The sequence below is a fragment of the Temnothorax longispinosus genome, chromosome 4 (assembly GCF_030848805.1).
Source record: "Temnothorax longispinosus isolate EJ_2023e chromosome 4, Tlon_JGU_v1, whole genome shotgun sequence".
Lineage (NCBI taxonomy): Eukaryota > Metazoa > Arthropoda > Insecta > Hymenoptera > Formicidae > Temnothorax > Temnothorax longispinosus.
Genome location: NC_092361.1, coordinates 12179271 through 12202154, shown reverse-complemented (window position 1 = coordinate 12202154; position 22884 = coordinate 12179271). Strand labels below are relative to the sequence as shown.

Below are 22884 nucleotides of genomic sequence, written 5' to 3'. Positions count from 1 at the left end.
GTCTGCACTTATCAAAAATATAAAAATTTTGAAAATATGCAAAAACTATTATCGGATTCGTATAGAACATCGAATTTCCCATCAAACTCACTTACCGGTAGATTTGCAAGTGTAAAGCTCGATGAAAGAGTAGAAACTTTCAAGAGATCAGAAAAATTACTTTTTACCATCAAAAACGTTTATGTCGCGCTAAAAATTACACCATAACTCAGAATGTCACCCGTTGATAATATTGGCACATAAAGACGCATTTACGGTATAAAAGGCAAGTTTCTACGATAGATTTAAATTGGCAAAAAGCCTAGTGTCAAGTTTGCCCCGGTGTCGAGTTTGCCCCGGTCTCTCCTATTAAATAAATAAATAATTAATCATATATAAATACGTACATATAAATACATACATCAATATAAATACATACATCATATATATATTGAGGGGAATTGCCAGGTTAACGAAGAACATACCTTTTACATACATACATACCTTTTATCTCAATCATTTTAAGTTTTGATTGCTTTGAGTGCCTATTGTATCCTTCAATATAAGCAATATATCTTTCTTCAAAATAAAAACTTATCTCGTAAAAAAATGCATAAAAATTCTATTTGTATAGTGTTGTTACCAAAGTTCTATCATTGTGTAAATAAACTTTAACAAGCTAAAGGAAACGTGCTCGATCGTCTTCTAAACTCGTTTTTGAATTTAGATATATCTAAAACAAATATTATAGATTAAGGGTCTCCTGCAATTTATTTTTTGTCAAGAGGGCCATATTAAAATTTTTATAATGACAGAAGAAGTCGGATTTTATTTTTATAAATTAAATAAAAACAAAATATTTTTATTTGATAAAATTCTTTTATATTATTAACGTCGAAGTTTCTTGACGGGCGGATAACATTTTACGGGGACCGAATTTAGTCCACACTCAGACAGCACGCATGTTTAAAATTGGAATATAAAACATTTTTCATTAACACGTCTTAATAATGTCTTATTTAAGACGTTTTATGTCTTGATTTTGGACATAGAGACATATATATTTTTTTATATAAGCGTTCGACACTCTGAAAGCAAGACCAATTTAGCTTTTTCCGCGAACACTCATCAAAACGTTAAAAGATGTGAAAAAAAATATTTTAAATGATACATAGAGAAAGTGAGAGAGAGAGAGAGAGAGAGAGAGAGAGAGAGAGAGAGAGGGAGGAGGGGGGAAGAGAGGACATAGTTCTCGTTCTAGTCCATTCTCTTCACGCGCGTTACGTTGCATCGCGCACGTAACAGATTGCGCGCGCGACCGCTTCCGGGAAAGTGCAAACGAATTTTTAAATCCGCGACGCGCACCACGATTCAACATGGTGGCGATCAGCTGTCTTCTGTCACAATGACGTTCGCGACGAACGAGCGATAAAATTAATTAGCCCCCGATCGATGCGCGACGTGCACGCGTAAGGTTGATCGCGGTTCGAAAAGTCGGGGCCGCGCGACGGCAACGTGACACGTGTCGTCGTCTCAGCCCGTTTCCTCGTAGCTGCCGAAGGCGCGCTACGCGACGCGACGCGCCTCGCTTGAAGTAAGCGGCGGGTGTACGCACAAAAAGCAATATGGTGACGGTCAGAGGATAGTCGTGAGCGCACACGGGGGATGTTTAATAATATTTATTATTGTCGGCAACGTGCGTCGGTGAGCGCGAGTGATGAACTTGACGTGACCGAGAGCCTCTTGCTAGGCTAAAGAATCCAGCCACCATGTGCGATGTGTGCGTCGATTTTCACGATCTTCTGCTCTCCTGTAAGTGGATATTGGCACACAGTAGCGTTCCCCCCTCGACTCTTAACCTATCCGAGCGAATTCGTTCGCCAACGCTCGCCGACGGACTCCTCCTCGAGAAATCACCTCGGGGAAACGACGAACGGCCGTCGCCGACGCGACAAGCGCGTTCTCGCTCTCGCTCTCGAGACCTGCTCCCGCGAAACGTAACCAAGCAGGGTAGCGTCTTATAACCTTAATCGTCGGCGAGGCTTTTGTTCCAAGACTGCGAGGCCGAGAATATCATGATTCGGACGGCACGTTTCTACATCCCGTATCATCTTCCTGCGGAAATAAATAATTCTTTCTTGCAATCTTCGACCAAACGTTACAGCGATTTGATATTAAGCCACGCGGATCGAACTTTCCCGACGAAGCTTCGTGTTGTTTGAGAACTTTCAGTTAGCATTGTCGAAAATCGCCCACTGGAGATTTTACAATTAGTTCCTTGATACTTTGAGCAACATTTGATGACGCGTAAAACGTTTGTGATTTTTTAAAGTTTATTTCACATTTTTGTTGTGCGAAATCCATAAAGAAAAACGTGATTTTGCGAACGGTGTCTTAAATTTATTTTTTAGTTGAGATTTACCTTCTAGGTTCTAATATGGTATTTTTCTAGATGATGAGCGTTCATCGAAAGAACAAGATGCATTGGCGACGTTGTACATATCGGATGTCGACACGACGATGCACTATGTTAACCAGTGGATGCAGAGGTATATTAATCGATCTAATTGATAACTTTAATACCTTTTATATCTTTGTTTGTTAACCTTTTTGTGACGATTGAACTAAACAAAGACTGCTACTACGCTGTAAAATACTCCATAGTCTTTGGTCAGACTCTTCCTCATGCGCAAAGATGAAATTAATATAATGCACAACACAATTGTATTATGTAAATTAACACGTTTGTTTAGAGTGTTATAAATAAGGCCAAGAAACTAGGGAAAGTTGTTCCAACAAGTTGTAATGAAAGTAATGCCTACAGTATCTCTACATATTTGTAATAAACTGGATTTTTATAGCAAAAATTTTATAATTATCTTTATCTTATACATTATTATAAACATGTTTAATCATGCAATGACTATTCTTACAATTATCTCTTTTTTTTCTAGACAATGTATGTGCTGTTATCGCGAAATTAAAAATTTTGATCGATTTATAAGGCTAACTCAGAGCATTGTGCTCTGTACATTGCAACAGTTGCAAGCTATACAGCAAAATGAACAGCAGGGAGATGTCGCTAAGGAGACGCCTAAGGATGGGAAGGATGAGGAAGAGAGAAGTAACAAGCGAAAATCCGGCGATAGCACGGAGCACGCACAAGTGGGAATTCAGGCAAAACAAATTTGGTCTCAGCACGATAAGGAAAAGTTGTTTCTTCTTCTTTCGAAAATTTTTTTACTCAACTTCCCTCTTTATATCGCTATGAAGCATGGCGGTGTAATCAATCCCTTAGCTCCTGTCAAGGTAAAACTTTTTTGTGTAGTTTATTCACTCATCTGCGTTCTAGATTGATCGATTGCTTTGTATCTTACAGGACGAAGGTGGTTACTGCGAGCCACACGACCCCGAAGTACCGGCGCCTTTGATCCGCGCGGTATCTATATTTTGCCATCAAGGAGGCTTTAATTTGGTGTCTGCTTGTTTCGACATGGAAAGCACACTGCCCGTTACCCTTGCGCATTCTATGGTTGCGGTTATTTGTAATCTGAAACTTTGGTTAAACTATGCCAGTGTCATTCAACTGTTTATACCATTACGCAGTCGTGTTATGAAATATATGTGCCGTTTAGAGGACAAGGAATTGCGTACTCCGGCTGTTAGAACCATGGCAGGTATGTTTCCAAAGTTAAAAAATGTACATGTGCATTGTATTCTCGATTCGCGTTTACGAATATATAAACTAATTCTTAATTTCTATTTGAACATGATGTTTTTTGTATATATTTAGATTTTATGTGGAGCGCGGTGAAGGATCCGATAGACTCCGTATTACCAAGTTTCGATCGTGATGGACTTGACTTGGCATTTAAATATTTTACTAGTACAACTCTGACCATGAGGCTGGCTGGCGTAGCTCAAATAAACGCTCACATTACTGCGTCTAATGAGCTCTGCAATAGCGAGACAGTTGCCGAAGTTGAGCAAGTTGGACACGCGCTTGCCGCTTGGTTGACTGAAAATAACATCATAGCTCATATATTCGGACCAAACTTACACGTAGAGGTTATTAAACAGAGTCACATCATATTAAGCTTTTTGGCTATGGAAGGTAGAATTACACCTTCGGACATGGACACCATGTGGCAAGCAGCGCAGTTGAAGCATTGCGGTCGTCCGGTTTACGATCTGTTGGCGCCTTTGGTCAAACATCTGGCTCCTACTCCCGTACTTCACTTGTACTCTTTGCTAGGCAAATTGGAACCTAAGGACCACACAGAACAGAGCTTGTTTTTAGCATCCGCTTTAATCAAGTTTATTTGGACATCCGGCCGCTCAGCTTATCCAAGAGGTCTGGTAATGAAAAATAGAGACATTTTAAGGAGTACCGGAAGTGGAGTCGGTGGAAGTAGTAGCAGCGATCCAAGTGGCATGGATGGTAGTAGCCCAGAGGACGACGAAGAGGAACCTAGTCCAACGCTATCTGACGGACCGTCACCTAGAAAACAACCTAGAGGCTACAGCAGCGATGGCGAAGGTATGTAAAACTTGTAAAAACATTCAATAAAATCTTGATTTCTTTGTTTACATCTTGTTGTACGCTTGTTGTAGGACATTATAAAGGAAAGAATCTGACAACCACCACCATCGAATCAAGTCTAAATGATATTGAAGGCCTGAATTCTGACAAGTTTGAATGTAATAGAGAATTGATCAAGGACTCCTCGACGAACGTCATTCGAGATGAGGTAAAGAGCAAGCAGAGCGGATCTGATGCTGAAGCAGACACAGAGAAGTCGAATACTGAGGAAATGTTCGTGCATGAGAAGAAGAAGCGAAAAATTCTGCGTAAGCGAAAGAGACCACAGAAGCGTTCTTTAAGTGCGGTTGAGAAAACCTTGGAAGATATCGTTGGTCAAGATGTTAACATGAAATCGAAGGATCTGCTTGCAGACGGAAAAAGTAGAACGGAAGATATGCTGAACAGTAGTCTAGACGCTTTGGCCTCCTTGGAAGAGCCGAAGAGCGTCGACGCGTTGGATCGTGTTAAGCAACAAGCGATGGCTTTAGATCCAAACGAACAACAGGTTCCAACCACGGCGGCTCTACTAAGACGTAACAAAAATAAATATATGTCTATAGTAAGATATAACGTGGATCGAGCAGCCGATTCGGCAGATAGTTCGCACGACGAGGATGACAGTGATGTAGCGGGTGTGCTCGCTGCCGCAGATGGCCCTGGAGCGGTGATATCTGAGCTTGCTGGTTTGGTGCATGCGTCTGGTCCTACGTTTTTACCTTCGGGATTGGACGAGATGCTCTCTGACGAAGAGGGTTCATACAGCAGCAGAATATCGAACAAAAGTGAAAAGAACATGGCTGACTTTGACGGCGAAGAGAGCGGTTGCGAAGAGGAATTAGCTCAATTAGCCGCGCGTCACCTAACTGCTATTCAAATGCAAGCTTATCATCCTCATCATTCGCACTCGGCCATGACAATTAGAAGATCGGTTTGTCAGCAGTCGCAAGGGCGAACCGCTCGACAAACGGCCACGAGATTGAGTTCGCAGTTTAATTTGGACACAGTTTGCAAGCCAGGTAATACGCTACTGTGGGATCTTCTTCAGGACGATAAGATAGGTCAGTTAGGGGAAGGCCTGGCCTTAGAAGCGGAAAAGGCACTATGTAATCTTCTGTGCTTCAACGTCGATCGCTTGATCCCGATGAAGTTTATAGAAGGCTGTTTGGAGAACTTGGCGACTAATCGCTCCGTGGTTGTATCTCTAAGATTATTGCCGAAATTGCTCGCGAGCTTCCAACAATTCGGTGCTATGGACGCGCACACGATTACGACCTGGGCCGATCGTGAGCGTGGCATGATGAAACATTTTTTTAACAATCTGAAAACTTATACCAGTACAGGACCGAAGAGCAATTTATATTCACATCAAACAGAGATACAAGTTAGACTACAATTTTTGTCATCAATCTTTTCGCCACTGGGTTCACCCGATTGCTTTCGCCTGAATCTAGACCAAGTGGATATATTGTGGCAATGCCTATCGCAGGATCCAGTCTGCGCTGATGAACTCTTCAGTTGGTTGCTCAGCCAAGCAAAATCTACGGAGCAGCACGCTTTAGGGATGGACACGCTAAAACATCTGTGTATGCGCAAGTTACCGAGTCTACCGCCGGAAACCATCAGTATGACAGGCCTGAATCTGTTTCAACAATTGTGCAACTTGGCGCGCCTGGCCGCGGCGCACATGGACAGACCACTGAGAGATATAGATTCAGTGGGCATGGACTTCCTGTGGCGGATCGCTCTGAAAGCAAAAAGCACGGACGTCAGTATGGCAGCTATACAGTATCTCAACGGCTACTACATGTCACGACAGCTGACACAAGAGGCGGAATTTGTATCACAGTGCATGACGCATCTTGCTGCGGCCAGTGCCGATCTTGAAACTAACGAGGAGGCTAGTCTACGCTGCATACAGCGCGCCTTGCTCCTGCTGAGGACGCATTTGGAAGCCTTTCGGAAACGTTATGCCTATCATCTGCGTCGTTGGGTGCTGGAGGGCAGAAGTGCCGCCAGCCACGTAGCGATGAACACGTCTGAGAAAGGTCAACAATTAAGGATCTTTGTGCAGCCAGCTGGTATACCGGAGAAGACAAGTTTTACTCTTCTCAACACCGACTATGTAGCAGATTTACGGGCTGAAGTCGCTAAATGGTGGGACGATACGCAGAACACTCAAGAGAAATCAGCGGTTCCTGCGAATGTTGCTCAAAACGGTGGATCGGTTTTAGGATCGTTGCTTACCGACGGTCCTATCAGGATGATTACCCAAGGTCAGGAATTGACTATTGAATACGACGAGAAGACCTTGCAGGAGATGGGCTTTAAGGATGGGCAATTGGTATTTATTTCACCCGGTGCCAGTAGAGGTAACGGTAGCCGTTGCAGCAAACGAGACATGGATTCACCCTCGTTGTTACCACCTCCGCCTAGAGAGTCCTTGCCTACTTTATTGTTACTTCGACCGCAGTATTTTGAGCAGCTGTTTACGCTTATGAGAACACTCAGCGCAATGAGAACAACCGTGAAGGGAGGCCAAGAAATTCCTCATACGAAGGCGCAGGTACTCTCGAGAAGAGTTTGGGACACGCTTACTTTGTTACCCACAAGTCCAACTTTGTTGCGAGGTTTCCAGAAACTCGGTGAGACTTCTCTTCAGGAATTACTTGATCCGGCAAGTCCGCAGAAGTTGATGTATTCGCTTTACATAGTCGAGTCCCTGAGTCGGCGAGGTGCAACGAATCAGCCATCGCCAAATAATCCTACCGTGTCGGCCACGACGCATGAAGGCGGTGGCGATGCAGACGACAATCATGATGATAAGGAAAAAGATTTGGCTTGGTCCACCCTGTTTGTGCAGTATGGTGGTCTCCGGCATCTTTTTGATATTTTTATGTCGGGTTGCTTGGAACAAGGAGATGGCAGCGAGTGGCAACAGGATTGTCTCGCCAGTCTGCTGAAGCAACTTTGTCACCTCGGCGTCGTAAAAGAAGAGAAAAAACGTAATAAAGCGGACAAACCGTTGCTGGTGCCTAGACTCAGCGAAGCGATGTTGAGAATGATGAACGTCGACACAGTAATGCCAAGGATAACGAGCATTCTAAACGATGCTTCGCTACCGCTCGATCCAAATCACTATAAAACGGGACTCTTTGGCCGATCTCAAGTAATACATTACACCATGGCATTATTAGTCTGCTGGGTGCACAGCGATCCAGCAGTCAGACAATATCTGTTCTCGTCGTCCGAGCCGTTTGGAAAAACGTGGCTGCGTAGACTGATATTGGAAGATCCTGAGCCGGCAGTGAGACGCGAGGTATGCACGGCTCTATACAGACTATGCCTGGGCAGTACTGGCGCGGAAGATGATAGTTCGGATCAGATGCCAGGACTGATCGTACCCATGTTAAATACCCTACTGGAACATCTCGTGATCGCCGAAGCTATGCAACCATCTCATCGCAAGCCAGATCTACCACTGCACTTACACACCGTTTTAGACGAAGGAAAGGAGCCTTATGGTCCAGCCTGCAAGGATTATTTTTGGTTGGTGTGTCGTTTGGTGGATTCCCTTCCAGAGGAGACAATTCGGGAAAGTTCGACGGATGACACTTCCGGCACAACGATCGATCTTGAGGCGCTGGCCATCCGAGTGATAGACTCCGTGCTTGACAGAGAGCATCTGGAGACACGACATAACACGGTGGAGGATGACGCTTTGGTCGGGTTGATTAATCTCACGTGTAACATAATGACGCACAATCCACCCTGCAAGCAGGGTAAAATCGGTCAAAACTTGTTGGACCAGGTGTTCGATTTCCTGTTCGCCTTACCCAGCCCGCGAAGCAAGCATGTGCCTAAGTGTAAGAGCCAGGCATCCAGATCGGCAGCTTTTGATCTCTTAGTCGAGTTGGTGAAATCTGCACCCGACAATTACAGAATACTACACGAGAAGCTGCTCGCTCAGCACCGTCCCGGACCGCATTCCCCGTATCCGTGGGACTATTGGCCTCACGAGGATGGACGTTCGGATTGCGGCTATGTCGGCTTGACGAATCTGGGCGCGACATGTTACATGGCTAGTTGTATGCAGCATCTATACATGATGCCACAGGCGCGCGTTTCTATACTGGGCGCCGATTGCAGTCGTGCGAATAAGCACCAATTGACCTTACGAGAGCTGCAGAGAATGTTTGCTTACTTGTTGGAATCTGAAAGAAAAGCGTACAATCCGAGAAGCTTTTGTCGTGTATATACGATGAATCACGAGCCGCTCAATACCGGTGAGCAGAAAGACATGGCCGAATTTTTCATCGATCTTGTCTCCAAGTTGGAGGAAATGACGTCCGACTTAAAGACTCTGGTCAAAACACTGTTCTGCGGCGTGATATCCAATAATGTCGTCTCGCTTGATTGCGAGCACGTTAGCAGGACCTTGGAGGAGTTCTATACTGTCCGATGCCAAGTGGCAGACATGCGGAATCTCTATGAGAGCTTGGACGAGGTCACGGTCAAAGATACGCTGGAGGGCGACAACATGTATACGTGCTCGCAATGCGGTAAAAAAGCGCGTGCTGAGAAGCGAGCTTGCTTCAAGAAGCTGCCGCATATATTGTGTTTTAATACGATGCGCTACACCTTTAACATGGGCACTATGCTAAAGGAGAAAGTCAACACACACTTTAGTTTTCCGCTTAGACTGGATATGTCCGGTTACGTGGAGAAGAAGCTTATGCCACAGCACTATCAGGACGAGAAGAAAGCGGCGTCCGAGAAGAGAAAGTCCGAGAATGATGGACATTCCAGGTAGAGATGTGCGAACTATTTGAATATGAATCGAATTTGAATCGAATCAGAATCGAATCAGGTAAGATTCGATTCGATTTGATTTAAGTTTGAATTTCTCTGATAATCTGAACTACTCGAAAATTTCGAATCTAGATGGTTCGACTTTAAACCATATATATTGTTAATTTTATAAAATTATATTTTCCGTTAATAAGCAAAACAGTACGATTATGTTAATAGGTGCATTCAATGAGAGTGCATTCAGTATTACAACCGCTCACTGAGCGGCTAAGAAGCAGTCAAAAAGTTTATTTCTCATTTTTGATATGCCTTGTGACCTTATCAAATTGTAAGTAAAAGTTTGAATATACTTAAAAAAATAGCTCGAGGACTATCAGTATTGGAAAAATGCTATGAGTTATGAGTATTGATAATAAAATAAACTATATATATATATATTGTTTTATTTTAATTTTTATGTATGTAATTGAATAATGTTATTGGAGACTGCATTAGAGCATTTTAATAATTTATCTATGATTTTTCGCGAATTGTTTCAGTTACTGCGACATTACAGTATATTTTATTAGTATATTAATATTTAAATGTTTTTTGCCTTAAAAAAATTTATATTATATAATCAATATTATTTTTCTACATCAAAATATTCTGTTATTATCTACGTGTTAAAATTTAATCTAATAATAATTATATTGTTAATTAAAAATTATATTTCAACGATTCGAGATTTCATTTGATTCGATTCACTTCGAGTCGAATGAAATTTTGTCGATTCGATCCGAATTCGAAGAAGGAAATGAAATTCGACTCGATTCGATTTGACATAAAAATTCTTGATTCGCACATCTCTAATTCCAGATTACTGGTGGACGATGTAGAGGAGGAAGAAGAGCATTATCAGTATGATTTGATCGGCGTGACCGTTCATACGGGAACGGCGGACGGCGGGCATTATTATAGTTTCATCCGGGATCGCACGTCTCCCAACAAGGACAAGTGGTTCCTGTTCAATGACGCCGAGGTCAAACCGTTCGATCCGAATCAGATCGCGGCCGAGTGTTTCGGCGGTGAGATGACCAGCAAGACGTACGATTCGGTGACGGACAAATTCATGGATTTTAGCTTTGAAAAAACCAACTCAGCATACATGTTGTTTTATGAATGGTGCGCCGATCCCGGCGAACAAGCGAAAGAAGAAGAGGCGACCGTCTCGAGTCCAGTCACCGACAGTGCCGATGGTAATACCGGGCGATCCTCGTCGTTTTCACTGGTGCGCAACAATATGAACAAATTGCCGGTGCTGGAACTCAACAAGGAGCTCGAAGACTGGATTTGGCAGGACAACATGCACTTTTTACAAGATAAGAACATATTCGAACACACGTATTTCGGGTTTATGTGGCAGGTATGCGGCTACATACCACAGACGTTACTCTCGGTCCAACCAGATATCACGGAGATGTCCGCGGAGTTGTCCACGTCCTTCTTCATGGAGACGTTCATACATGCCAAGGAGAAGCCGACGATGGTGCAATGGGTGGAATTGTTGACGAAACAGTTTAACGGCTCGGCCGGGGCGTGTGCGAGATTCCTCGAACGGATGGCCGGCGACTCGTGGTGGCCTATTCAGATTCTAGTCAAGTGCCCTAATCAGATGGTCAGGCAGATGTTTCAACGACTATGCATTCATGTGATTCAAAGATTACGTGCTACACAGGCACCCCTGTACCTTCTCTGCGACGAAGAGAACGACGTCAACACCGTCGGCACCCGATCCTGCGTCACGCGTTTTGTCAGGATGCTGCTGTCGCTCATGGAACACGCCAAGCAGCACCTTAAGCATCTCACCGAGTACTTCAGCTTCTTGTACGAATTTAGCAAGATGGGTGACGACGAGGCTATTTTCCTAATCAGAGTGCAGGCCATCTCTACGATGGTGAACTTTTATCTTGGGCATAAGACGCACGAATTCGTCGACGCGGTTAGCGAGGAGGAAGAAGAGGAGGAAATCGTGACCGTGCCTTCGGAAAAGCTCCGACCCGCTTCGCTGGACAAGATGATTACGCTAATAGCGTACCTGGTCGAACGCAGTAGAGGGCAAGATCACAGATTGGCGTTGTCGCCGTCGGACCTAAGTGCCGTAGCGGGCGGCAAAGGCTTCCCTTTTTTGTATCAGCAGACGCGAGACGTCATAAATCTCACTCAGACGAGGAATTTGATTCAGTCGTTATGTCGTTGGAACGACAGATTGGCGATACACGTTGTCACGATGATATTTCAGGCGATAATGAAGCATACCGACGTATGCCAGCCGTTCTTCAAATTGTTAACGTTACTGACGGAAAGTTCGGGGTTGAGTGGATTGCCTTGCATGACTCAATTGATTCTCGGTAGAGTCTGGGAAGCGGCGAGAGTCGCTCCACACGGTGCGCTCGAGTGGCTAGCTCTCGCAGTCACGAGAAGCAAACTGGCACACGCTTGGGTCCTGCAAGAGCTCAACACGTGGCTGCAGCATTACCTTCTCGAGCACTCCAATCAAAGAGTACGCTCGGCCGCCGCCTTTCTGTTAGTATCATTAGTTCCATCTACACATTTTAGACAGGGCTACCGTAGCGCCCATCGGCTTGGTCTAGGCTGCAATGCGTCGAGAGAACTTCAATTGTCGCCCGAAGCAACGTTGATACTGCATCAGATATATACGGCACTCTTAAGACTGCTTCAGCCTGCGCGACATTACATCGACATACAAACTCATGGTACAATGAAGCTCACTGCCTACTTTGCATTGCTCACATACTGCGTAGTCTCTAAGACCGAAAAATTAATGGTGAGTAAATTAGTACACACAATAGACTTGTTGCTTCAGCAAGAGAGATAAATCTAATGATATGTTTATTTTGCAGTTTGGCCAATATCTTAACGATCTATGGACACTTTTCCATCCGAAACTTTCGGAACCAAGCATTCCGGTGCATCATAATAAGCAAGCGGTACTTTTGTTCTGGTATCATGTCTGCTCCGATTGTCCAGAGAACGTCGCTATGATACTTCACAATCCGCACATAACTAAAAATATAGCATTTAATTACATATTGTGAGCGTTACATTTATGTCTTTCACGCTCTTTGTATTTCTTTGCATATCACGCAAGAACTTCAATTTTAAAAATTACATTATTTGTATGAGAATAATATGCAGTAGCGATATAAGACATGATCTCTAGTCTGCATATTATCTCTAAAGACTGTGATCAAATGCAAAAATTACATTATTTGTATGAGAATAATATGCAGTAGCGATATAAGACATGATCTCTAGTCTGCATATTATCTCTAAAGATTGTGATCAAATGCAAAGAGTTAATAATGTTCAACATAAAAATGCTTGTTCTCTAATGTGTACTCTTTTATTGTTTTTAGAGCTGATCACGAAGACCAGGATGTCGTGTTGTTTAATAGAGTTATGCTACCCGCGTACTATGGTCTTTTGAGACTCTGTTGTCAACAATCGCGTACTTTTACGAGACAATTAGCTGCGCATCAGAATATTCAATGGGCTTTTAAAAACATTACTCCCCATCCTACTCAGTATTCGACTGTAAGCTTTTCGTAAATTTAAGCTTTGCATCAGAGATGAGCATTATTCGTGTATAAATTTCCGATTCATTAATTTTATTCTGCCTTTAAATGATATTATTTCTTTTTTTCTATACAGGCAGTGGATGAATTATTTAAATTGATGCAATTGTTAGTCGCGAGACATCCTGATCAAACGGAACAGGAAGAGGCAGAAATCGCGTCATTCAGAAGGGGAACGCTGTCTTCTTATTTGCAAGGACTCGACGGTCGTTCATGTTGGGCAACTCTCATTTCTGCTTTTCGGTACGCTAAAATATCAATGATTATTTTAATTACGGTGAACATTAAAAGACGAATAATATATTTAAATATATTCTGGACAAAATGTTGATTTAATATATACATAAAAATGATATATAAAAATGGGAAAAAAACAAATGTAATGGTTATATGCTCTTTTTTCCTCAGAATTCTCATCGAGTCGGATGACGATCGTTTGTACGTTGTCTACAACGGCGGCTTAAGCATGGCTCTCGAAGCGTTTCATATGCTACATATCATGTATCACGAAGCGACAGCATGCCACGTTGCCGGCGATCTGGCCGAGTTGATCGCTATTATCGTCGAACTCGTGCGATGCGTTCGTACCGCGAGAGACGGGCCGGACGCTAGAAACATTTTGGCTAACTGCAAGGAATGGCCCGATGCCCTGCGTAAACTGGCAACACTACTGAACACGTATAACCCGCCGGACATGAGAAATCTGGCTATAGATCTTTTGAAAGAGCTCGTCATGCTCGTTCCTGCTGAAGCAATATTGATTCTAGCACCGTTGCTCTCACACTGCCACGCCGCTCTTCAAGAGTCCCATGCCGCTGTCCCACCCGGGCCGTACCTCCCGAGAAGATCTACTCCGCCTGGAAAGATGCCTACGAGACCCGCCAGGCCGATGGTGCAAATGGCGGTACCTCACTCTCAGCTGGAGGCGTCGAAGGGAGTAGACCCGGAGTATGACAGCGCTCTGCTTGAATTTTACTTACCTTATCACGAGCTGATAGACGTAATGTGCAGATTAGCGATTAATAACGATTGCATGACGGATTCGTTGGTGAATTTGAGCGCTATGCTTGGATTTGAAGGTGAGTACGATACGAGGTGATCGTAATCGTGATTGTGATCTGTCGAATCCTGACTTATCTTATGTTTGCAGGTGTACCTTTGCACTTGGCTCTGTTTCCCAGGCTGTGGTTGGACGTACACGCCGCTACGCACATAGACAGAAAGCACATCGCGTCTCTTCTTTGTTCTTCCTACACGGTGGATTACGTGGACGCCGTGCTGTTGGACGAAAGATCGTCGTTGGGAGTACCGGCGATCCATGCCTTCCTCAAAACCTTTTTTCCGAAACTGGCCAATCACGTGTTGACCGAGCAAACATGTTTACTCATCGACAATCTGGTCAGTTCGCTGACGACGATGGTGGAGGCAGTGGACGTTGAGGCGTCAGCGCACAGACTGACCGGTGACTTGCGCGCCTTGGCTCTCGTTTATAGCAGTAGCACGAGATTGAAACCGCCCTCCAGTCTGCTACCGGCTCTAGAAACCCTGTTGTCACGAACTCGGACTATTACGGTGAAGGAGAGTCGTTCGTCACCGGAAATGGAAACGCCCTCCAAAAGACGAAAGTTGTGCAGCGACAGTGAGCCGGCAGACGGGAATCTATGTGCGCCAATCAAGGATATCGACACGGAGAACAACATCTCTGAGACAGAGATGGACAAAGCGGACGCGGCAAACGATACGATGTCTTCCGATTCCGGGGACGATAAGGTCGCCGCCACCGCCAGGCACAAATCAGGCAACGTTCAGGCGGAGGCTATCGCCACTAGCATTAGCGACGCTGTTTCGCCACCGAGTTTGGTCACCACCGCTAACAGTTGTACAAATCAGTTGCGTTGCTCGTTGACCAACATCTCGTGGCTCGAGATGCTGGAGAAGACCATCGTCGATCTTCAAACGATCGTACAAGTGCAAAGCAAGAATAATTAATTAATTGGTGGAGAACGCAAGCGGGGGGCTCTCTACAGCGTAACGTACGGAATAATGACCAATTCTACGACCTGTAAACTGCATGTGATCCTTTACGCCGATAGAATTTAACGGTGTGTCTTCTGCGCTCCTTCGAAATCGGATATAACTTAGTACATATTGTATCGTATGTATGTATCTTGAAACCGCGATTTACTTTCCAAATATAGGAGAATAAGATATTTTCGTTACTCGACATAAGTTACATTCGAATATGAAGTCGGGGAGTTGCGTATCGCTGTCGTATCTGGACTGAATAATTTTCTCATCTAAACGTTCGTTAGTGCTGTGAGATAGAATTACTCGTCTCTCCTGACATAAATACGATGCGCGTAATTAACGTGCAATAACGTCGTAAACCATCCAGTATTCGGAAAGCGCAATTGTGTGGCTTTATTAAATCCTAGGAGACTTTTAAACATGCTATATCTCTCAGAAAACTTTGTTGACACTGCTGATTATTTCGACGATTTTGTGCTATACTTGTGTACGAAAGGAATCACAGGGTTTTAAGAAATTATTAAAGTAAAACAAATAAGAGAGCACGTTCGATGGCTGGTAGAAAATTTTTTTACGTGCTCGTTTCTGATATGCTCGCTCTTTTGTTCATTTTAATATAATACAATGATTACGTTTGAAAATTTTATTCGGGTGCACACCGCGTCGTTCTATCTTTCGTTATTTACTAAAAATTGAACAAGGACAGAACGCGACACTGGTGTTCACTCGAGTGAAGTTTTCGAACTCAGCCAATGAAGTTGACATATGTATATATCGCGATAAATCAATATTCCATGAAATATCAGTTTTAGACAGAAATGTCTCTCGACAACTGCAGTATATCGAAATTTTTACTTTAAAAATTATTTTCTACAACTGATATTTTAATATCAAGCTGTCGTATTTTACGTATCTCAATCGATGTACTTCTGTTATTCTTTGTCAATAATAGTGTCAGAGAAAATTACTTTGTTAAATCCTCGTTTATTAATCCGAGCTGTTTCGCTTCTGATGCAAGAAGTGTTTCTGTTTATGCACAATTATGGCTCCTGGGTACTCATCGCGGCCATGTTGGAAAGAAGCGAGAAATAAAAATTTGAAAATTTGAAAATTCTTACGTAGTATTTCCAAATAAAAAGATATTTGCTTAAAATAACACTGCAGATCACTTCAGCACACTTCGAAAATACTCCGAGTTGAGGTTAAGTCTACCCCTTTCCCTTGACAGTTAATAAACAGCCGTAAAATGAATGTGATACAATGCAGGCTTGTGCCTGTGGATGTGTGAATGTAATACGAAATCTAGTCATGCGCCTGCGCACAAGCCTGCATCGTATCACATTCGTTTTACGGCTGTTTATTAACTGTCAAGGGAAAGGGGTAGACTTAACTTCAACTCGGAGTATTTTCGAAGTGTGCTGAAATGATCTGTAGTGTTATTTTAAGCAAATATCTTTTTATTTGGAAATACTACGCAAGAATTCTCAACGTGTCAATTCTCAACATTTCTCGCTTCTAACGTCACATCTCATGAGATGTCGGGAAAGAGCCCTGGAGCCTTAATCGTACACGTTAGGAAAGAGAGATAAACGAGAGAGTTAATTAACGATACGAATGATTATGATTAAATTGAACTTGATACAGTACTTGATCCATACCGAAGAAATCTATGATTCGTACAGAGAGCATTAGAACTTTAAGTTCTTAGCGAATTGATAACATAAGATTATAATGGGATTTGCTAGTGTATTTATTTATTTTCGACATGGCGCCAATCTCGGTGGTGATACCGTGTCGTCTTTACTTCGATCACTATTCGCACCGTCTACTACTTATGCTAACAACAAGCTAAAAATCGTCGTAGGTAGACGCGACCAATTGTTGTTGCAACCGATTGCAACTTTTCTACAGTCACGACCGACTTTCTCGAAATCAAAGACATCTCACACTCACATCACGAATGAACAATCAATCGTGAAACGCTTCCACTAAGTGCTAAACATTCAAGCTAACATATCTATCTGCGATTGAAAATACACTGCGGCCACTTTCAGCATGTAGCGTTTTCAAAATCGTCGAGCTTGCCGATTAAAATGGTACTAAGATAGCAATAGCACCTCGTCCAATCGTGGTTCCTGATTCTTCATTGCATTCATTGGATTGTGACGGCAAAAGCGAGAAATTGTGTTAGTCACATATCATTCGACCGTTATATTTTACAAGAATGTACTGATTTCCGTAATCCACAATCATACAAATGAAACCAATAATATGTATAAATTGTTTTTGTCATCTCTAAAAGGCTATAGCTACAAAAAACATTTTTCACATGTATTTATTTTCTTTACTTGTATATTTCTTTACGATAAACAATAAGCGAGGTCTTGGGAAGAAGAAACGTACTAAAAATGTAATAATAAAATATTTCTGAAATAGATACGCTATACGTTTGAGGTAAATTTGGTTCTATTTTTTTCCGCTTATCATAATTAATAGGTTTTATAGTCCTGCGACAGTTCGACGCGGATTAGCTGTAAAAATTCAGCAGAATTCGCGTTCGATGGATTCTGCTCGATCCCTTTAAACCAAGTCTCATGGGCAGGTAGAGCGGGTTAAACTGAATCAAAAAGTCCTTTACCATAAGTTGAAAAACTTAAAAAACGGTAAAGAGAATTAAGTTTAACCCGCTGTACCTGCCCACAAGACGTGGTCCACTTATTACCTAACACCTTGTATATACCGTATATTCACAAGCTCCGTCATTTAGAGTACAAATTTTATTTTATTTACTATCCAATGATGATTAAGGAGACGATTAAGATTCTGGTGTATTTTGACGTCATCAAATGCAAATAAAAAAGTTGATTTATCTCGATTACTAGGGTAGGAAAAAGATTGACGTAATTTCTCGCTTGTGACGTTATAATCATCGTAATATCGTACAGTGGTATGACTGCAGCTTATCAGGATCAGTCAGGAATTTGAAAAAAAAACTCACGGAGAAGGTATTATGTGGATACAGACACCCTGATTGAACGTTCGACGTTCGACTCGGCGTTATCAAGGCGGGATACGACGAACCATATTACAAACGTTATTTTCACAATTATTCTCTGTCTAACGTTGTAATAAAAATAGTTTTAATGCTTTCGTAGGACGTATTCGTGATACATAACAATTGTACTGATACAATTTGATTCCAACGGCCAAGCTTAATTTAAAATTTGATAAAAATGTATTATGACTTGAGCTTCTAGATCAGCTAGGGTTTAAGTCTCAAAACCTCATCTCACAATTAGTAATTATCCCGTGCGACATAGGTATTTTCGATTCGGTGTTACTGGTTTGGTAACAAAACACCGGCGAATTGGCAGAAAACCTTTCCCGCATTAATATCAACGCTCTCGTTACTAGATATGTTTCGTAATAGATCCTGAGCATGCCGTTCATGATCGAGGACGGACGCACGACGATCGATAGGCAAACGCTTCTCCGCTTGACGCAATGTATAGCTATCTTTTAATGTCGCTACATTTCGATGTATGTACTTTGTAACGGAAATGAAGAAGAAATCGAAGGAATGCGCTTGCTCTCAGGGTTGGGCGTTTACGCATAAAATATAATAATCTACATCTACATGTATACAATGTATAAAAATTATTATGTTTAACGTGTCATGTAAACAATGAGTAATTCATTGATCACCGAACATTCTATTTTGTCAGAAATATCGAAAATTTATGTTTTGTTTGCAATCTTATTTTCAGTCATTATTATTTAGTTTGGACACAGTTTTTAGCATCCTACGAAAAATTAACAGATCAGATCAGCGTAAATAATAATATTTCTATATTAGTATATCATATATCTTTTATATCACTGTACAGTTAATATAGTAATAAATAAATTACAACTAAAAATGCATCTAATTTAACCTAGTTCAATTTTAACTGATTGATTAATTGATTTTTAACTATATTTTCACAAACAGTTCTAAAAAAATAAAACTATTTTTTATTTTTTTTATGACTAAAAATACAGTTTAAAAAATCAATCAATCAATCATTATAATTTATAATAATTTACATTGCTTAATTATATTGTTTACATGGAAAATTTAAGGTTCGCGTGAACATAACGTAAACAATCCATGTAGATGTAATCTTGAAATTTACGGCACAACCCTGGCTCTCTCTCTCTCTCTCTCTCTCTCTCTCACGCTTTCTGTCTCTGTTTGGTTCTGCCTCTCCCCAGACGATGCGATCACTTTTACCATCATTTTGTATATTCGACAATCGATCTAAATATGTCACATATATATGTATATTATACATACGAACTCGTATGTGATGAGCTTTAGTCGTGGCACGCGATCGTGTAATTAACATCGTTTATTCTCTCTTATAATTAGTCTCCTGTACGTTTCTTACGTTTAAGATTAAGGAGAGGTTGGTTGCTCAAATCATATTATATGATAAGAATTATATTTCAAATTTATAGAGAGACAAATAAAGTTTATGAAGACAATTGTCTGCATGGTTGTCGAGTAATTGATTATTGAAGTTATTCTCTCTCTCTCTCTCTCTCTCTCTCTCTCTCTCTCTCTCTCTCTCTCTCTCTCTCATACATGGACGACATAGCAAAAATGTTATGACACCTGTAAGGGCCTCCGCACAATAAAAAATATAAGGAATAAAGAACAGATATTAAGCGATTAGGACTGAGGAATCAGGAATAAAGCTATGGTGTAGTAGCATTGATACACGGCTTCTGATCTAGGTAAAAAATTTATTGCCTGTGTTATTTCCTGTTTCTGTTGTGTGTTTTTCATTGTGTATCCATTGCAGTTTTATTCCTGATTCCTTAGTCTTAATCGCTAATATATGTTCCTTGTTCCTTATATTTTTCATTGTGCGGGGGACTTTATGTAACTCTCGAAAGCATATTAAAAATGATAAGAATAATTTAATGAAAATAGATGCAAATAATTCTTTACATATTTAGGAAAGACTTTTACGAAGACTAAAATGATTTGTCTGCATAGTTATCAAGAAATTGGCAGAAATAAAATATAGCATATATTGCCATTTCAACGTATTTTGGTTTTAATTGTACAAACGATTTAAAACAGAAACAGCTAATTAAATGCATTTCACATATTCATTTTGCTAACACTCGTTTATTTCACGCATCGAAAAATTTGATTATTTAGGGCTAGTTTTACAAAGTGTCGGTTAACTTTTAATCTTAGATTAACTTCACTCTTCGTCTTTTTCTAAGGGGGACGTTAGAAGGAGACGAAGAGTGAGTTAATCTAAGATTAAAAGTTAACCGACACGGTTAACTTTTAATCTTAGATTAACTCACTCTTCGTCTTCTTCTAACGTCCCCCTTAGAAAAAGACGAAGAGTGATGTGAAACTATGGGCCTTAGAGTTGGCAACAATCCCCTCTCGCGGCCTGCCTCGCAATGTGTGACGCAGTGTGACAGCAACTAATGTCCCTTAGGGCCAATTTCACCAACCACGGTTAGCTTAACCGACGGTTAAAGTTAGCAGTATTAACCAATAGTATTGGTCAATACTGCTAACTTTAACCGTCGGTTAAGCTAACCGTGGTTGGTGAAATTGGCCCTATAAGCGTTAAGAAAAAGATGTGTAGCGCAAGCAGAATGAATTTAATATCTCACGGACAGATCTCTGGATTGCAATTAAATTTCAACAAATAGAACGTTATATGCGATTAATTCTTTGTGATAAAATCAATATACGTCGAATTAATTGATCATACATTTTAATTACCGTATCGCCGTTATGCAACGTCTCCACAGCTCTGTGAACATTTGTCAGTTCAGAACGCGCTATTTTGTTCATCTTTACAACATGAGAGATATATCTCTATGTGCGCATGCGTACAGATCCATGGATAAACACTTAGCGGACTTGAAAACTTTGAAGCCAAAAAATTTTATCGATTACACGTTATAGTATCATCGTGTATAGAGTATCAAACCTACTTAGAACTTGATCCGTTCACTCGTTATCGAGATCTCAACATCTCGAGTACTCGCAACCCGTCGCGTCGCGTAAAAGAGTCACGGTCGGCCTCGCTCCGCGTATACTTGGCACGAGACACTACCGTGTCTCTTGATCTCAAAATCACACTATATAGCCCAGTCAATAGAGCCCAAAAAAGCCGCTGAAATGGAATTAATTCCGGGAAGCGATTTTTTTTCTTTGACTGTTTTGGAGGGTCATGGGTAGTTTAAAACCGGATTTTCGGGATTCTAACCCTGGAGCGTTAGCCGCCATTTTGATTAGAAGGTTGATTTTGTAAATATCTCGCTTATTTTCAACTTTAGAGTGAAATTGGTAATAAGCAAACTTGTAGAAAATTTAATACTCTACAATTTTGGTCCTTATCATTTTTCACCTAGGATCGATATTTTGGGTCTTAGACTCGAAAGTGGGGGGTGAAATTTTATTATTTTTTTTTAATTTTTTGAATAAACGCGCCATAAACTCTACCCTCGTGGTGATGTGGAAAAAATGTTTTTCATTATACCAAGTAAATTCAAAAAATAAAAAAAAATAATAAAATTTCACCCCCCACTTTCGATTCTAAGACCCGAAATATCGATCCTAGGTAAAAAATGATAAAGACCAAAATTGTAGAGTATTAAATTTTCTACAAGTTTGGTTATTACCACTTTCACTCTAAAGTTGAAAATAAGCGAGATATTTACAAAATCACCCTTCTAATCAAAATGGCGGCTAACGCTCCAAGGTTAGAATCCCGAAAATCCGGTTTTAGACTATTCATGACCCTCCGAAACAGTCAAAAAAAAAAAATTGCTTCCCGGAATTAATTCCATTTAAATGTCTCTATTGACTGGGCTAATAGGGTATCTTTTTAGCAACGGATTCTTCAACAATTTAGACAATTTAGACAATTTAGAGTAATATATTTTCTTTATTTAATGAAAATGTCGAGAGAGAAAAAGTCGTTGTTTATTGCAATTTTTCAGTCGTGGACATCACATGATACCTCTTCATACGTGTACTTTTAACGCTAAATCTACAAAGTAAACTATCCGAAATGTCAAAGAAACAATTTTGTTACTTACACATGACTCTCTCCTCAGAGTTTTTGCGAAGAGCACTTCGATTCTTTTCAATCGCTCTACAACTTCAAAATATTGTTGTCTTATCTCAACTGCATTCTCGCTAATTAAAAAGGTGGCTTCAAATTGACCAAAAAATTCTATTACCGAGAGGATATGTGATGATTTTGAGACAATTATGTATGCATTGTATATATATTTTATAGGCAATTTCGACTAAATAAAAGCTGAATATAAGCCACGTACGACTGTAAAAAAATTGCATCATGTATATAAACAGCATTTACGAGTACACTGTCACGATTAAACGCGATAATAACACATTAGCGTCTTTATGCTCTCCACATTGCGTGTCGATAATGATTTATAAACGTTATTGTATGAAAACAAAAAAGCATTTGCGACAACATAATTATCAAGATTGTATAAAAATTTTTGAGCGCTCTGTTGCGATTCTTTTCACTTCCTCAGCGATTCTACAATGTCCACGGAACTCTCACCGAAGTCGTCTCGCCAAATTTACATATTCGACACGCATCTACAAATATTCATCTCCGTATTCATTGTCTCATTATAAAATGTATAGTTTTTTGTGCAAACAATAATAAAAAGACTCTTCATTTTAAACATGAAAATGTTTACTCTGCTATATAGCCTACATTAAAAATATAACATTGTTTATATTTTGTATAATTAAATGTAACATAACATAATAAAATACAT

The 22884-nt window shown here is 40.9% G+C and overlaps 1 protein-coding gene across 1 annotated transcript; it reads left to right on the top strand.

Annotated features, from left to right (window-relative positions):
• The first annotated feature begins 1388 nt into the window (after nt 1-1388).
• On the top strand, nt 1389-19566 carry Puf (ubiquitinyl hydrolase 1 puf). The gene is made up of 12 exons (XM_071777084.1): nt 1389-1791; nt 2432-2528; nt 2934-3288; nt 3359-3656; nt 3773-4519; nt 4594-9370; nt 10232-12200; nt 12277-12467; nt 12793-12970; nt 13088-13254; nt 13420-14090; nt 14162-19566. Exons 1-12 carry the CDS (start codon nt 1749-1751, stop codon nt 14998-15000), a joined length of 10332 nt encoding a protein of 3443 aa, XP_071633185.1. The 5' UTR covers nt 1389-1748; the 3' UTR covers nt 15001-19566.
• Nucleotides 19567-22884: the final 3318 nt, after the last annotated feature.

Bases quoted from the DNA above. Each gene is read 5' to 3' on its own strand.
- Puf (XM_071777084.1), top strand. From the start codon at position 1,749: ATGTGCGATGTGTGCGTCGATTTTCACGATCTTCTGCTCTCCT. The intron at 3,657-3,772 runs GTATGTTTCCAA...GTATATATTTAG, and splicing joins GGCTGTTAGAACCATGGCAG to ATTTTATGTGGAGCGCGGTG. The intron at 4,520-4,593 runs GTATGTAAAACT...CGCTTGTTGTAG, and splicing joins CTACAGCAGCGATGGCGAAG to GACATTATAAAGGAAAGAAT.